The sequence below is a fragment of the Chelmon rostratus genome, chromosome 7 (genome assembly GCF_017976325.1).
Source record: "Chelmon rostratus isolate fCheRos1 chromosome 7, fCheRos1.pri, whole genome shotgun sequence".
Taxonomy (NCBI): Eukaryota; Metazoa; Chordata; class Actinopteri; order Chaetodontiformes; family Chaetodontidae; genus Chelmon; species Chelmon rostratus.
This window is the reverse complement of record NC_055664.1, coordinates 8,707,456-8,725,524: the sequence shown is the minus strand read 5'-3', so window position 1 is coordinate 8,725,524 and position 18,069 is coordinate 8,707,456. Positions and strand designations below refer to the sequence as shown.

At 42.0% G+C, this 18,069-nt stretch overlaps 1 protein-coding gene across 3 annotated transcripts; it reads right to left on the bottom strand.

Moving 5' to 3' along the window:
* Positions 1–2,862: 2,862 nt before the first annotated feature.
* Positions 2,863–12,362, bottom strand: tsku (tsukushi small leucine rich proteoglycan homolog (Xenopus laevis)). 3 transcript variants are annotated; one of them, XM_041940639.1, is made up of 3 exons: positions 12,137–12,362; positions 7,094–7,405; positions 2,863–5,770 (listed from the first exon to the last, which is right to left on the bottom strand). In XM_041940639.1, the coding sequence occupies exons 1-3, from the start codon at positions 12,149–12,151 to the stop codon at positions 5,030–5,032; spliced, it is 1,068 nt and encodes a 355-aa protein (XP_041796573.1). In that variant the 5' UTR covers positions 12,152–12,362; the 3' UTR covers positions 2,863–5,029. The 3 variants fall into 3 exon arrangements, with proteins under 3 accessions (XP_041796573.1, XP_041796572.1, XP_041796574.1); XM_041940638.1 differs by lacking the exon at positions 12,137–12,362 and adding an exon at positions 11,755–12,115; XM_041940640.1 differs by lacking the exon at positions 12,137–12,362 and adding an exon at positions 11,491–11,710.
* Positions 12,363–18,069: the final 5,707 nt, after the last annotated feature.

The following is an 18,069-nucleotide window of genomic DNA, read 5'->3' as shown; positions in this document are numbered from 1 at the left end:
TGTGGCGTCATGTCTTTTGTATGGACACACATGGACCCTTGCAAATGTCGAGGATCAAACAAAATGTAATTGTCTGTAGGGTTTACCAAACGCATAATAATGCCATACATTGGTGCAAACTTGCACAGTTTTAGTGGCTCTTGGAAAAACAAGCAAATCTTTGTGTTGTGTGACAAGTTGAGCTGATCTTTTGTTTGTCTGAAAAACAAAACCTCTGTGCTGAGCTGCAGCACGCTGACACAGTGCCTTGGTGTCTATTGTCACGGCAGCACGACGAGCCAAAGGGCATTCAGAGCATCAATAGGTCAGTATCACTGTTGTCGAATGAAAGCTTCAAATCTGCTTCAACCCTCCTGGAAATACAAAAACAGGTTGCTTTCGAACAATTATTAACTTTGGTGTTCTAAATAAAAGCTTTGGAAACGAGCTTCTCAGGATGACATTCCTGGGTCTCACAGCGTCCCGCGGGAGGGGAAAGCAAAACCGCGCAGTGTTCGGAGAGTCCGGGCCCATTGTTGAAGCAAAGTGAATTAGCTGCTTGGATAGCTTGATCCTCTGGAGGATCTATCAGGGAAGGTCAAATTACATTTGTTTGATAGTTGTTCAAGCAAGAGCAGAGCACTTAATAAAGACACCCTGGTTCTGCTTGCCTGAATTAATTATACACAGTTCAAAGCCTCCCTCTCCTTTGAAGTAATTGCATCTCAGAGCCAGACCACTGCAGAGCGGCGAGTGATTCCCATCTGATTTCTCCGCTCGCATGTCTCACACCACCGTAAAGCAAACAACACACCTAAATTGAGTTGTTTTCACATCTAACATTAAAATTGTATTAAAAAGCTCTGGTGTGCTTTGAAAACGAAACAAGAAAAGCAGGAAGATGAAGCTTTTTTTTAATTCAGTAAGAGGAGAGAAAATCTTGTTCAAACTTGCATTAATGTGAATCTTCTAGCGATTACACCACAAATGTAGGAACATAGGAAATGCCTGCAAATACTGTTTTTTTTTTTCAGACATGAGTTGACTGTAAACACACCTCACTCACTCCAGGCCTCCTTTGACCCAGCAGGGAGTTTATCCAGAGAGAGAGTGAACAGAAAAGGCCTCTTGTTGTCCTGATTACAGCCCTTCTTCCTACGCCTGACAGTCAATTAAGGAGGGCACCTACACCGTCTTTGTTCTCTGGACATATTAGAACACGTCTGTCTCTTTACTTTCATGGGAAATGAACTTTCTGTGGAACAGTGAGGCAACCATGTTCCAATTAAATGTCAGTGCACTCCTTTGTGAGCTCAGCGGGGTTTGTTTTTCAATGTCAGCTTTTCGGTCAAGGTCTCTACTGATTCCAGCTCAGACAGGAACTATTTGCTGTAAAACACTGTTAAAGGTGCTCTTACAAGCTTCATCTCGTGTTTTCTCCGAGCAGAGCGGCAAACAGACGCGCAGAACATAGCTGTTGTCAGCCAGCTAGTCTGTAATGTGTCACAGAGATCACATGTCGAGACATTTGTGCCGCTTTTCAACACATCTGTGCATGTCCCAGACTGGACAGAGGGACGTTGTTAGGAGCAAACTGGAATGTAACTAGACGTGACCTCACTTTCGTTCAGTTCAGCTTTCTCTTGTCCAATGAAATTTCAGTCACATGTGACGTTCTTAAACACATTACTTCACATCAAATCATCATAATTCAAACTGGAGATTATGCCCAGACATGAAGAGCCACAGTAGTGGGACCAACGTGAGGAGAAAAAATCCCCCGCTTTTGATCTGCAACCTGACTTGTTGTTCTGTTGCATTCCCCACATGTCTCTGCGATTTCACAGAGACGTAGCGGGTGTTTATCTCGCCGCTACTGAATGCCAGTTTCTGATGGATGGTCAGCTCCTACGGTCTCAACAGGCCATCACTTCAGGAGGTGAGCAAAAAAGAAAGCCACGCATCTGGAAGTGATTTCTGCAATGGGGTCAATCTACCGAGGGCTCTCGGAGAGCCTCCTACCAGCATGAGGGGAACAGTTGCATTCACACACACACACACAGGCATAAATGGGACTCTAGTACACGACAACTGCAGGGACTTTGGTTCCTTTCAAGACCTAGCAAAAGGTCCTCTGTGTTCTCAAGCACGTACAACAATGATGTAATCTGTGACAACCCCTTTTTGGTTTAGTCTGCCTTATTTTGGCCATTTCTGGGTGTCTTGGAGTTTCAAAGATGTGTCACAGAAAAGAAGGCATAATGTGAGGGCTTTCTCTGTCTCAAGGGACAAACACTCATCGCCAGACACCGCACAGGAGGTGTGTGAGGTGCCATGACGGAAACCCGGCTTTCTTTTCCCTTTTCCTCCTTTCTCTACTCGTCTCCCTCCCAGCCACCTCCTTGGCAGGCTGCCAGCCCGCTGTAGCGTGGTATTCTGCCAAACCCTGGCGTTTCTGCCCACTTTACTGGTTTTTAGAGACCATTCAAGACCAGAAGTGTGTGCATTTGTCTACGTATCCAGACACTTTCAAGTAAACACAGCATAAAGAAAAAAAAAAACTCTACACAAAGCATGTTACTGAGTTGTTAAAAAAAGTGAAGAAACTGCTGTAAGTAAAGCTGTGAGATCTAAAGCTTTTCTCTTGTCCTGTAGAGAGGCACACCCTGCGATGAGTCAGTCCTGTGCATAGAGACACATCACGCACTGCTTTGAAAAACAGGATCTCGAGCAAAATGTTAAATACAGTGTCGACACTGACACGTTCTTTCCTTGTTTGTGGTCTCATTTTAATGCGTGTTTATGCTCCTTCGCTGACACACCTAACAATTGTTGCCATTTTTACGTCAAACAGAACTTCCAGCAGTCTTTCGTACCACTGAGTGTGAGAATAGTCAATTTATTACACATATGATTCAAATATATATAAAGCTATATACAATATAGTTACATAAATACAAACTTCTACACCAAGACTGGGCTCAGCTGACTTTCAATTACCCAAATGGAAAGGTGGATTTCCTTTAAAATTGCAGAATTAAAACACAAAAGGCCCGAAGCCTTTACAGATTGCTGACATTCAAAACCCTAACATGCAGTCTTGAGGCTGATCACCCTTTCAGGTCCACAGAAATACCACGGGAATGCCAAGGTAAGGTTACACAATACAGCACCGCACAGCTTGGTGTTTACACATCAAAGTTGACACATACTGTACTTGCATCACTTGGTTACCGGTAAAAACTGTCGTACTTCATTCATCAAATTTGTTGTGAAACATCAGTCTTTCTCCATTAGAGACTGATGTGGCAGCAGGTTCAGTCCCAACCAACATGTTCACGGCTTGTTCACTCCTGTCGTGTTATGTCATAAAAACAAACAAAACACAGATCCACATCCAAGGCTGCATGCACCTAATTTGCAAAGGCCAAACTTAGTGTCATTATGAAGATAAACAGTTCAAACACATGGACAAGTTGTAAGGTTGGGCTAGTATTCATGGAAACAAATAAAAAAAAATTAAATGGTCATTGTGTGGGTGTAAAAAAGAAAATACAAAGTTTGTTACAGTGTTATAATAACACTAGTCTCTAGTCCTCAGATTGTACAGTTTCAGATTTTTGGGAAGTTCATTTATTTGCTTTCTAGCTGAGAGTCAGATAAGAAGACTCAAACCACTCTTATGTCTCCACTGTACATATAGAGCTACAGCAAGCGGCCAAGCTAAGCTAGCTAGCTTAGCTGGGATGACGGCGGGAAAATGGTGGAAACAGCTAGCTCTGTCCAAAGGGAAAGAAATCACCTAATTAACAGGCAATATCTCATTTCTTTAATGTACATAAAGTTAAACAGCTGGTTGTGGTTGTTCAGGGGATCTCTGCTGGTTGCCTTGAAACCTCATGACAAGACTCCAGGGAGTCACTAAACCAGCCAGGAAACAGCACTTCCCCTTACAACCACACTTTTTATGTTTTGTTTTTTGTCTTAACAAACGAAGACATAATATGTTAGTTAGTGATCCTGCAGTGCTGGTGGGTGAATTTGGAGAGAACCAGGCTAGCCTTTTGCCACAATTTCCAGTCTTTGTGCTAAGCTAAGCTATCCTGAAGCCAGTTAGCTATCAATCTTCTGATCTAACTCCTCACCTGAAAGCAAATATGTGCATTTCCCAAAATGTCAAACCATCCCTTTAATCATTTCAGCAGAACATCACATTCAAAGTCAAATGAAAAAATCCTAGTGGTCAACAATATTGTTCAGTGTGGATATAATGAGAAATGTAAAGAGAGTTTTCTATTAAGACTGGGTGACATTTAGCCATGTGTAAGTGCATCATTATAAAAATACCGTAACTGGAACAAGTGCAAATAACTCTCAATGGTCCCACTTTAAATGAAGAACATGACGTAAAAACATTGCTTAAAGTTTTGGATTGAAGAAAGGTTTCCTACCAGTTTAGACTACTGGGTAAGATGAAGATGAAAAAGACATTTTCTGTGCCGTGTAAAATGCTGGACATTTTGTCATTGTGTTTCAAAAAGGTACAGAATTCATGATGTTTGTGTCAGGAGTTTGTGAAGGCTACGTTAAACCGTTAAGACAGATTCCAGTTTCACCTTGGAACAGAGGTACTTAAGTGAGAGTAACACAAAAAAGGCAGATAAGGCACAGCTCTGGCATTGGGACTATAAGGGCTGGGGGATATTCTCCTACGACGTGTTGTCCGAGCACATTGGAAATCAAAGTGTTTACAGTTGGCTACACTAGAAGGCGGACCCCGTCACAGAGAGGGGGGTTGCGATATTGTTGCACTCAGTCGCTCATATGAAAAGTACCAGAAATAGTTGTGTCAGGAAAGAAAAGCAGCGTGACGAGGGTGTGAACACCAGAACATCAGTTTCGGAAAGTGACAGAAATGGCCGGGCCCAGAACCTCAACTCCGACATGGGAAAGATGTGGGAGGAGTGGGTTTCTGAAACTACTCGACCATCTGACAAGCACTTCTGACGGAGTATACTGGCCCCTTAAAGAGTGGTCCACTTCCACAGTCTCACAACACGATGCCCTCCACATTACAGCTCAGCACCTCGTTGTGTTGGACCTGACCCAGCTGCCGGTGGAACTGTCCCTGCTTCTGGGTCCTCCAGCAGTGGATGTGTTCTCCCAGTGTAATACTCTTAATACTGGGCAGGTGAGTCAGCATGTTATTTGGCAAGGACGCCACACCAGAGCCAGACAAATTCAGCTCTTGCAAGGAGTCTAGTCCGCTGAAAACCACAGGGCTCAGGCTCTTGAGCTTGGGGTTGTTTGAGAGATCCAGGACTTGCAGACTCTGGAGGCCCTTGAAGCTGTGTGGCTCGATTTCCTGAAGCTCATGGAGGCCACTGATGGATAAAGACACCAGATCACTCAACTGAGTGAAAGCTCCCTCCTTGATTCGGGCGATGGGGTTGCTATCTAGATTGAGGTACCTCAGCGGAAGTCCTGCCAGTCTCGGTACGCTCAACAGCCGATTTGCTGACAAATTTAAACTTTGAATGTGTAGTACTCTTCCACGCAAAGTCATAGAGACTGACACGAGCTTGTTATGAGATAGATCCACGCTGACAGGTTCCCCATTAACTTTAGTAGTGAAAACGTCCATGTCGAACTCTTGGAAGCTGTTGTAGCTGAGGTCAACATCAGCCAGAGGGAGGCCAGAGAAACAGCTCGGGGAGAGGCTCTCCAAGTTGTTGTGGCTCAGATCCAGAGTCTCCAGGTAACGCAGTTTGGACAAAGCATTGGGGCTTACCTGAAAATGCAAAGGTAGGGGAGAGGGAACACAAAGAAAAAGACATTTTAAGAGCTAGTATTTTCAGATGGCAGTGAAATAAAGGTATACCATGAGATTTGACATATACAGCAACTCTTTGTTTAAGTCAAATATATGTTTAAAACATATATGTTTGAGTATTTATTTATAAAAATAACCATCCAAGCAAACAGCTTTTGGGGTGACCAGCTTAACTTTTATATTGTTGAGAAAAAGGCATTTTGACCATTAGCTTGTAGTGCCTCATAGAGCAACATCATAGGCCTGAGGTGTACATGTGTGTGTGTTTAAATATAAGTAAGCAAAAACTTTGTTTACATTTACTGTGGTTATGACTTTGGTTATAGTCTAATTTATTCATTTTTCATAACAAAACCACTGAAATTTTTACCTGTAAAATACTAAAACGTAGCAAAACAGTCGTAGCAATAAGGAGAAAATACTCTGGTCTCTTATCTACAATAACAGATTTTTTTTTTACACACTGGTGGACAACAAAAACATTGATATGGTGACTTGTTAGCAAACAGCTTCTTATTTACACATCTAGCAGTAAAGGAGCAACATCAGCTTTCATTTGGAGTTGTGTTGTTAAGTCCAATATTTACTCTATTAGCTCTGTTTTGGTCTCCACCAACTCCAGAGGGAAATGTCTGGCTCTTTAGCTGCATATCTTCCACTGTGGAGCTGCTACCTTTGTCTCTTTGCCTTTTGGTGCTGGGGGGTTATACTAGGTGGGGTTTTACAGCTTTTTTTCATGAAAGCAGCTGCTTTTTACAAGTAAAAATGCTGTAAGTGAGAGAGGCGAGTAGTAGAGCGCCATATCACATCATTCAATTGTAAGAAGACGATAAGATTGTAACAGCAAAACATATGTCACAACCTCAAGCAGAAGCACCCGGTTCAGTATGAGGCGAGCCAAAAATCCTGCAAGGGCTCAACAGCTATTTTGAGTTCTAAACCACAAACATTTTTCAGTATTTTGTCATACCATCATGAATATCAAAATCGCAGAAATACTGAAATATTGTGATATTATTAGGCCAAATAGCCCAGCCCTAGCAGTGAGAGTGAACCAAAACAATTAACACACTTTTTACAGCATGCTGGTTTTACAGCATCTACGTAAAGTTACCTAACAGTGGCTAACTTTAGCCATAAGTTGCGCACAAATACATAACCCTGTGGATGCATTTTATTGATTATAAGTTTAAGTTTTCATTTGTATAAGTAAGTTTTCAAAGGTTACGTAGCCTCATTTCAGACCAAAGATTCCAGACTCAGGCTCCTCCAACCACTGACCTTTGTTATATGGTTGTTGCTTAGGTCCAAGCTGACGAGGGTGGTGTAGCCTGGACCAGCTAACATGGTGTCACTGAGCGGGCCCATGGCGTTAGAGGACAGGTCTAAGGAAGAAGTGTCCAGCGGGATGGGGATAGGCATGGTGGTGCCGGGTCCCAGCCCACGGCAGTCCACCCTGGTCAGACTGAAGCTGTCGAACAGGCCGTAGCTTTCCACCTCACAGCGGCAACCAGGGTGGCAGTTCTTGACACCACTGGACTGAACCGAGGCCAGCAGCGATAAGCCAAGCCACAGGAGGAGTGCCATTATGTTCTAGAGAGAGAACAAATCCAATATTTACATTTCAAATCTTTTTAACCTGCCACTCTCATTGACAAGAGAAGTGTTCTCTCATGAAAAACATTCTTTATCACGTTCAAATCAGCTTTCAAACAACAATCACTGCCTGAGAAAAATGGACAATCTCAGTTACCAGATCAGATCAGTACACCTTGTCCAAACTCATTCAAAGAACACTTTGTGGTTTTAGGAATTCGAGGAGCCGTCCCTGTTCAAATGTCATCTTCTACGTATTTATTAGGCTTTGTGAAAGGACTTAAAGCTTTTATTGGTGCAACTTGAGTAGCCCTAATTTCCCTCCCTTTTGGCCTCCCAACGGATGTGACCTAATTTCTTTTGATCAAAGAGTTCGTTTGCACTTTCTTAGTTTACTCTGCACGCATGACTGTAAAAATGTAAATTTGGGTGCATATCCCTGTTCCATCTTAAAATTAGATATGATAAAATGAGATATCCCCACTCCCTGAGCACACCTCAGTGCCTCGGTGCATTGAGACAAGATAAAACTAATTCAGAGACAACTTATATTTATACTGCCATATGGTCTGTTACTATAATAGCACTGCATGTGAAAGCTCCGAAGTAAAAAAAAACACAAAAAAAGGAAACAAAGCATGCACATTGAAATCATATTAAATTGAAGTACAATACAGTACATACAAATAATAATGAGTATATGAAAATGACAGTGAATATATCAATATCCACACTAAAACCAGAGAAGAACCTGTCATACCTTTCATGCAGCTGTTGTGCAGCTGTTGCCGTTATCCCTTTATGTTTAAATGAACAGAGCTCACCCAGTTCAACTTGAGCGATGCAAAGCATACACACACACACACACACACACACACACACACACACACACACAGTTGATTAAGTATGAAATGTGGACAGAGGTTAGGAGTTGTGTAACAGGTAGAAATGAACAGTCATGGTCAGATGGCTCTGACATGACACAGCAGAGCGTGTGTTAAAGACAAACCCTGCAGTTTTACAGCACGGGATTAAATTAAATCAAGCCTTAAGAAATGCAGTTAAAGCTTAAGTCAATCTCTTAAATTGAGGTGAGTTGAGCAGACTGCAATTATTGATCAGGCTGTCGCTTGGCACAACTTTATACAGGATTGTAGTGGTCTCACTTGTTTTTCCTCAAATTCTTGAAGGCATTTGTTCCTGACTGATGATGGAATAAACAGGACATCACAGTGATGGCGGTGGACATTACACTGTCTGTTTCTTTCATGAGCAAATGCTGTCCTTCAAAGAAACTTGCTCGTATGTTCTCACAAAAAGCTTTAAAACAAAAATGGTCTCTGACCCTCAGACTGACACTAGCTTTAAATTCCAAATGTCGTTTAGGATAGACAGTAAAGGCACACTAACTGACTCAGGTTAGGGCTGTTGGCAGGTTTATTTGACAAGGTTAATGTTTTTTTTTATCTTGTCTTATGTAAGAGCCTGCAAAACACTTGTGGGGCAACATATGCAGGCTAATTACGACGGCTCAAAGTGTAACTCTGCTCACCTATGTGCACAGTTTCTTTTCTTTTGACCCATGAACTCACTAAGTGCTGCTGGCTGCTTGTAATACTGAGAATATCTGATTGCATAAAGGTAATCACCTGAAAGATTCTAGTGTTTCACTCACTCAGTACATAGCCATTGCCATTCACTGCCACCTATTTTTTTAATCTTGATGAAAACAGAATTAGGGTTATTGTCTTCTGCTACATAAAGGTTGCAACTAAAAATAACTAATATCAATAATGGTATTGTGTGTGTGTGTGTGTGTGTGTGTGTGTGTGCGTGTGTGCCAAACAGGAATGGGCGAGTTTCATGACAAATGAAGCCGAGTACACAAATCTTTCACTCACTGAGCAAATTTTAACAAGACGCTTTCTGGTTGAGCTCTTCAGAAGCTAAATGACAGTCCACCCATGAAATGAATCACTCATAAAGGCCAGAGGGGAACTTCATTCATGGTGTGACCAGACTTCATGCATAGTGTAAGGTCCGTCTCAACCTCCCTGCAATTACAAGTTTTGCTTCACCTCAAGCGAGCTGCAGGCCTCAAAGAGATGTGCCTCGCTGGGACACCACAGAGAAGCCACATGCAGACTAAACATGGGAAACTGCCAGTAAAACCAAGTGGTCATCCGTTTTTTATGTCTACCACGCCGGCCGTCTCCAGCTCGTCACCTCTGTGTGGTTTCGCAGCCACATTCATCCGCCCCTCCTTCCTTTCCTGCATCCTTTGCTCCATCTGTTGCTTCTGCGAGGACTGTAAACTTTCTGCTCCAGCTGTTCTGCTCAACATCCCGCCAATAAATCTTAGCTACCAGCAAACTGCTGCTGGTGCTGCCCTCAAATCAGACACATTCTGACTACTGCAATTACCCAAAGGCAACGGCGGTTAGTGCTGCGCACCCCCCTGAGTGGACAATTGGCAAAGCCCTGTGAAATCACGCCCCAACACCTTCTCACTTTCAGAGGCCTTTTCACATCTCTTTGTCCTGGGAAAGCAGCGCAACAACCCCTGCTGTCCTCTGAGGATCATCAGCCATTAGGTGTTTACTTTATTACTTTTTACCTTCATACAGCAAACCCATACAGCAGTGATTACTTTTCACGGCACGATTACATAACTACAACTTATCACCTCGTAAATATATGCAGGCCAAACTGTTACTGTGATAATCTAATTACCGCGGTGTGCTATCAGTGTAAACACAATGATGTCAAAAGCCAATATTAAAGCACCACTTTTATTGCCCACAAGCAATTTACTTATCTAAAGTCAAACAAAAGATTTCTTGTCCCGGCTGGCTTTTCTTTATCTAAATTTATTCCAAAAATAAGAAACTGCACATTTAAAGCAGAGGACAGTGAACGTAGCAAACATTAAATCTCCTCTGTTCTCCCATTTAACTCATTTACTTGCATCTGTGTCAAACATCATCCAGCCCTTGATTTGTTCAGTATCCTGCAGCGTCCTGGTGTATTCTTCTTGTCATTAAGACCCAATTTAATCTTCAAGTTGAAGGCTGAAAACTGTGTAATTAGAAGATGGATGCCACACTAATCCTTTTTAGCCAAATTAATGCATGACACTGGGGAGGAGGCAGTGAGTTTAATTCAAACTGATGGTACTCAAGTGTTTTAAAACAATTAGGCAGCAATGGGACGCCCACGGTTACGGCGAATAAATGCATTCACAAGCAAGGGGACTGATCAAATTCATCAAAGTTCATTTTAGCAAAGCTAGAAGAGACATGTAACGAACCGCACCGCCTGGATATAACGACCACTTCTGTCAGTGAGACGGTCTGATGTAGTATGTTAACTTCACTGTAGGCTGATCTCCGGCAAAAGAGATTATACGATTTCCCACAAGCTGATTTCAGCCAATAGCAGTTATCACGACATATATGTTCATCTTATTTGACACAACAAAAGCTGGAGTTAATATTAATATTAGTCTAACTTACCAGAGGCAGAGAAACAGGCCAAAACCTTTCAGTCTAAATGTCTTATATGTCCTATAAAAGCAGCAGTGGTGGATGTTTACTCATGCGCTGTACTTTAGTCCAGTTTCAAGGTACTTGCACTTTACTTCAGTGTTTCCACTTCATGCCCCTTTATACCTCTACTCCAGCACATGTCAGAGGGAAATATTGCTCTTTTTCCTGCACTATATTTATCTGATAGCTTTAGTGGATTTTATAAAAAAAAAAAACTATGATCCATTCATTGAATACAGTGCATTGTTACAGACTATACTACCCAGCAGTTAACAGCAGCCTCACTTCCATTAGCAACATCATGAAAATGCTGCTTAGACCCATCAGTAATAATAATCCAGTCATGTAAAATATAACATTATCACACAAACAGGTCCAAGAGTAGCCTCTATACTTCATCAATTAACTAATATCTTGTTCAATAATATTTAATAAATGACGTTGCAGTACTTCTTTACTTCAGTAAAAAAAAAAAAAACTTCTTCCACCACGGTTTCTGTCACACAACCAGCACCTATGCCAACAAACACTTACTGAGCTCTCCTTTTTTCCTGTTAGATCGTTCTTGCAATCTGTTTACAGCTGACTTTCTTCCTCCACATCACTAAAGTCTGAGCAGCTGAATCTGTCACTGCCCGCTCTGCATTAACACCATGCACCATGCCATGCCCGGGAAGTCCTCGCAGGGGGCGGCCAGACACTCGCTGCACGCCGCGGGCACCTCCTGCAACCGCAACCTTTCCACACAAATCATCCAAAACAATTGTCACGTGTATCTGCAAGTACCGTTAACAATACCTCCGATCCAAGTCCGCCACGCCCCTTCCAGCTGTCAATCACAGCTCCACATGTCACCTCTGCGCGTATCATTCACGGCGCGTTTGTGGACTGCGTGAAGTTTGTGCGTCCGGCTGAATAATCTGCGGTAACGGCACACTTGAGGCCGGTCAGTTCCGTCGGGACTCCAGGGGCGGTTTCTTCAGCGCGGAGGCAAACGTGAAACCTGATCTGACCACAGAGGTCCGCTGGTCTGCTGCGCTTCTGTGTCCGAAACCACACGGCTGAAAGACCAGCATTTAACGCTTTCTGACAAGCGCAGAAGTGGTGGAAGAGGACGGATACACAAAAACTGGCCTACTTTCATGACTTTTCTGGTTAGCCTGCGTTCAGAGTAACTTACTTCGGTGCCTTTCATCCAGACAGTCCGCTTTTCGGCCGTTTTTCACTTCACCGCTCCCATTTTCCAGACCCCCCTGGCGCTCCCGTGTCCCGCTGGTTTGTGTGTCCGCCGGTCCACATGAGCTCTGCGGGTCCCCCCGTGTGTCCGGCCCGCCACAATAAACTGTCAGGAGCTGGAAACACTGGGAGACACTCGTCTGTTCCCATCCCACAAAGTCCGTCGCCTCGCTTCGCCACCGTCAAGCCCGCCAGCGTACAAAATAAAAGCACTTCCTGTCGGTACTTTCCAAAAGAAAATGTTCTGAAACGTAACTTCTGGGTTTGTTTATGGTTTCACTCGTTGTTTTGGCAAATAATGGAGATAAATATTGCACCTGGATATAAATGGATATAAATTCAGTTCATGCCATTTAGATTTTTCAGGTGTGTTGCCTTGGCTGCTGTTGCTACTGCGCTTATAAGATCATAATATTAAGATATATATTAAGAATATTAATTTGAACTGTAGCAACAAATATTATCCTATAACGGCTATATTTCTGAGACTACGGAATCCCTCCACCAATGTTGCACTTTTATTTTTGGTAACTTCCGGTCTCGGTTTACTGCCCCAGGTAGCTTTGACGCTGTTTGTCAGCGCGCGCTCTAGTGGAGACGCCGCAAACAAACCCACTTGCAAAGAAAAGCTGAAAACAGTGTTACGCAACAAGGCGGCGGTTTGTTTCATTTGGCCTGAAGTTCACATTTTGATCAAACTGATTAAAAGAAATAATGTGAACAGGAAACCCAGACGTTTCCTGTTTCTTCCTACGCAGCATATCTATAGTTCTTTACAAAAAAAGAGCTGTTAGTGTGGAAAGCAACATTTGCACAGACGGATCATGCATGCAGATTATTTAACTTGATGAAATATTTTTTATGTAGTTTCAGTAACAGATCGTTACAATGTGTAATGAGGAAAATGTGTGAGATTCAGGAAATCAGTCTTTTCCAAACACACTTCTAGACAGGAAGATCCTAAGAGCAGGACAGCCATGCATTTATTGCCACAGGCCGTAGCAAATCTGTGGAGACATCAGGCTACATCGAGCACAATGAGGCACTGTAACAAGTTCTCTAAAGGGACCAGGGCCAGAAACACACAGGTCAAGTGTGATGAAATATATGGTCAACATCTGTTGCTGCTCAGACAATGCCGAGGGGCCTCCACTCTTCATCTGTTGCCCTCAGCCATTGTTTTCCACATGAGAGCATGACAGCATCACAGCACACACCCATGCAGCGCTACATACAAGTTCGCTCACACTTGCACTCTTAACTGTACATCTATAGCTTTTGTAAAGGAAAAAAAAGTATATATTTAAAAAAGCACAACGAGTGTGTTCTCTCAGATAAAAAAAAAAAACGTGTCATGCAGTAAGCTGTGATGGAAAGAGGAAGCTATTTTGCCATGTCATTTGGTGTTGCGCTTGTAGATACGCGTATAGGCTATGTACACACATACACATACACTTCTTGCATGCCTTGGTGTCTGGGAATCTTCAAGGCTGTAAAGATAAGACGGGGGGAGGCAGACAGAATGCAGGGTGTAGTATCAGTGTGAAAAGAGACAAAAACCTCAGGCCCTGTGAAAGAAACACCTAAAGCAGTAATGACCAAAGTGGACATGCATCCTTATATAGAACATTTCAATTACCATATAGTGGATCTTTGCTGATTCAGAAAGATTTTTCGTCCCTTGTTAAGAAATAGCATCATGACATTTAGCATTTAGCAAATCTTAATCTTGATCCCTGATGCATAAAGTTTACTCCCTTTATGTCAGTGCAGTAAGCGTCACTGCAGTTTTTTTCCACTAGATGGCGCCAGAGCTAAAGATATCCACGAATAAATTTGCTGTCTCAAGATGCACAGTGACAGTGTCCACAGACACCAACTCACTTTTAAACAAAGTTTCATGAATGTTAACAGAAAATTAAGGGGAAAAAAGATGGCAGCTACAAGAGGTCAGTGCACGTGGCACATTACAATAGTTGATAACATCACAACATTCAGTGTGAATTCATTTCTTCTACCTTAGTTGTGGCTGTTACGCTCCACCCTTAGGCAACTCTACGTTGAGAACTTCACAGAAAAACACCTTTGTAGAAACAAAATCAGATTTTTTAAAATAGGGACATTCTTGCAACCAAGACACTAAATTAAGGCAACCAAAAGACACAAAGTCACATAAAAGTCCCAGGCTGATAGACATCAAGACCAGCATTCCCCATGCCAGCAGCCTTCCTTCTGATGCTGCTTTCAGGCACTTCATGCCCAGGACGGGAGCATGTCACTGAGCAACCAGGTGTAGCACACCTGGCCAGAGAGGGGACCGGAGAGGAAAAGGGACAAACAGCACAGCGAACACATACAGCTGTAACAGTGAACACCAGTTGGGCTTTTGTATTCTGGGTAGCTCTTCAGAAACCTCTGTGCAAATTATGTTCAAGATGGGCCTGAGACTCATATTGATTCTGTATGAATTGTGCCAAATATGTAGTCTCAAAAGTGACTAATGCCATTAACAGTCTACCTGAACCTCTCATATAGGTGCTTTGATATAGGCCCACTCTTTCATAAATGCGTTGATTGGAGTGACTTGTATCTTATTTTGAGAGTTTAGAGGACAGATCCCACGTAACTCATAATTACTGGTTACTCAGTCAAAAAGCAATATTTGAGGCAGGCCTATTAAGGGCAGCGTTAGTGTGAGTGACTTTATGATAACATTCAAATTATGAATATACTGCAATTTTGTTCCCTGGTGTCTCTAGTTACCTTTCACTGGATCACTTTCTCCACTCACCTCCTCGTTTATTCTGTATTATCAGTCCAAGGACATGTTTATATCCTTTTTGCTCACACTGCATTTCCCATTTCCCTTCTTGTTCAACACTGTATAATGATAGGAGAGAGCTGTGACTTGGCTAGTTTGAGCCTGATACATTTTAAGTGGTTTTATTTACCTACCTTTTCTTCTTTTTGACTTTTTATTCATTTAGTTTTATATCTCACTGAATGTTGATGTTTTTTTCTTGTGTTATGTTTCACGGTGTCCAACACAAAGCACAGAGCTGGTCTCAGGCGCAGCGCTGAATGCGCTGTGTTCGCTGCTCGCTGGGTGGACATAGCGCTGAGTCGTCACTTCTGTCCTCTATTCCTGGATGCAGGACAACATTGTCAAGGTGGTACGTTTAAGAGGCTCATCAGCTTATGAATGGGGATATGGGTCAACAAAGGTGGCATCACTTTCCAGCTCCATGTGCACACATTGCAATGCGATATTCCCGTCACTGTGAACTGTAATATTCCTGCAGCATCTATACAGTATAATGCTTCTTTACTGACTTGTGCCTTTGGTCAGGAGGGAGTTTGATCTTCAAACACACACATACAGGGAGAGAAAGAGGCCGCTGAAGAGAAAGGGCGGAAGGAGACAGATAAGGTGGATGAGTTCCTCCCTGTGTCTCTCTCTCTCTCTCACACACACACACAAGCACACACTCATGCACAGAAACTGCAAGCAGCTTTAGCTTGATGTTGGTTGAGGTATCCACCTTAGTTATTTAGAAACTATCACTGATCCTACTGATTTAAACATAATAGGTCCATCTTTGTTGCATCTAATTTTTATTAACAGCCACACAGCAAATTTAGGATCCGGGAATAAACTCTCTGTGAGTTAAAATCAACTCAATCTGAGTGTACATGTGAGACCATCGAATAAACTCTTGGGCTGTGTTAAAGTAACTCTTTTCTGAGAGTTGATCTATTGACTCCTATCAGGAGTTAAAACTGAACATGTACAGGAGTTAAAATATGACTCCCATTCAGAGTACAATTAACTCTTATATTTAGTTAAATTTATGTTAACTCTTTTTCAGTGTTAACAGTCAACTATTAATATGTGTTGTATTTTACACTAATGGAGTTAATATTTCAAGACACTAAAATGCTTTTTTTAGGTAAAATAAATATGAAATACACCAAATAAATTACTTTAATTCTTCTCTTTATTTAAAACATTGAGACATTAGGTTAGCAACACTTCGCTGCATGAATACATACTTGTGAACCAAGTTATACTTTGGTAAAATCATTTATCTAACAATAAGCTTTGTTAAATAACATTGTTCTTCAAGTAGAAAATAAGGTAAAACCTCAAATCAAAAGACACTGTTATAATGGCAGCTTAAAGGTTGCAAAACAATGTTATAAAATGTAAGTCAAACAAAAAAAAAAAAAGGTTATACAAAAGCATTTTTCATTGTTTCAACAAATAATCTCAACTAGATTTCTACGAATTCTTTGGAGAAAATACATCCAGTGCAAACTTTGTCAAAAACCTTTGACATATTGAACACATTTAACAAATGTGACTTACTTGTAATGCAGGATTACAGACATAATGTAAACAGTTCAACTCATCATTAAGCATTGACCACATTTTAATCTTAAATTTTTCCCTGGATACAGTCCATGAATTAGTTTGAGGTGCCTGAACAACAGCAGAGCTGTACCAAAGGATGACGCACAGAGGAAACATCTCAGCATTTTAGCTAGCTGAACGCACTACTGCTTGTTCAACAACTTTGCTCTTAACTCTTTGACTCTTGGAGTTTCTTCTGTGGTGTCAATGTCAATGTTGTACAGTGTAGTCTGTAAAAATGTGTACAGGCTGGAGAGAGCATCATCATATTTCAGACTGAAAACAAAATGAGACTTGAACAGCTCATCAAATGCACCCAAAGATGTACTTGACTGACATGGAAGAAGCTTCCCATCCAAGACTATGTAGAAGCTGAAAACCTGTGCTCGTGAGGTTCCTGTGGCCAAAAGATATGGCTGGGGGTTTCGCTCTGCGGTAAGGTGATCCTCCAAGCTCTGGCACGCCTGAAACACAAAGAAGCATTGTCACATAAGCAGTTAACTACAAAAAAATGTTACAAAATACTGGAAAAGATCATGTGGCTTTTACAAACCTTCCGAAATAGCACTAAATGATCTGCAGCCTCTGCAACACTGATCTTTTTTGGCCGCTTACGTCCAGCTGGTTGAGGTGTAAGCAGATGCATCAAGACAAGAAGGGAGGCCATGTCGCTGTCCCACTCTGCAGACAAAAATCAACATATTTTACCTAAGAATATCTTTCTCTACATTTTTACCCTGTACACAACATAGTAGCCTCTCCTAATTGCTTGTTATTTAAAAGATAAACAGGAGGCAGTAATAATCAGATATACTCCCATTTGCTTAAAAAGTTATGGCAACTTATGATATCGCAAACAAATCCTTAACAATATAATACCTGGCTCCTCATCAGCAGTGTCAGACTCTTCATTTAGGGCAGAGTTGAGGTGTTTTTTCAGAAGAGGTGTCTCTCTCAGGCTCCTGGCCTCTCGGATGATCTTGTCTTTAAAGCAGGTGGTCCACTTTTCCAGGAACCTGGATGAAGTCTCTGATCCAAACATCAGCAAGAAATCCTGCAAAATCTAATGTAAAGTGGAAGGAACTACCATTACAATCATATCAATTGAATAAAATTTATTTTAAGAAATATTATTCAAATGTTTCCTACCAGTCCTTTAGTGTCCAAGAAACGAGGGAACATTTGGAGAATGTCTGCTGACTGCTGTGGATCATGGATCATCTGTTGGCGATAGAGGAATGTTTCTCTCATCTTCTGCAAGACTAAGTCATGGTCGGTTGTGTGGTGAAGAAGAGACATTGCTTCCATGCAGCCATCTCCTGATTGCTGGTCATTGGTGGGGCCAACTGTCCTTGAAGATGTGGGACCTCCTTTACGCACCACTTTGTTGTGGGAAGTTGATGCAGTTTTAGACTGACGTTGAACTGTCTTCACCCTCCACTCAAGAAAACCTTTGTTGCTCT

Bases quoted from the DNA above. Each gene is read 5' to 3' on its own strand.
- tsku (XM_041940638.1), bottom strand. From the start codon at position 11,826: ATGATACGCGCAGAGGTGACATGTGGAGCTGTGATTGACAGCTGGAAG. The intron at 7,406-11,754 runs GTATTGTTAACG...TTCTCTCTCTAG, and splicing joins GTGGCGGACTTGGATCGGAG to AACATAATGGCACTCCTCCT. The intron at 5,771-7,093 runs GTCAGTGGTTGG...TTGCATTTTCAG, and splicing joins GCAACAACCATATAACAAAG to GTAAGCCCCAATGCTTTGTC.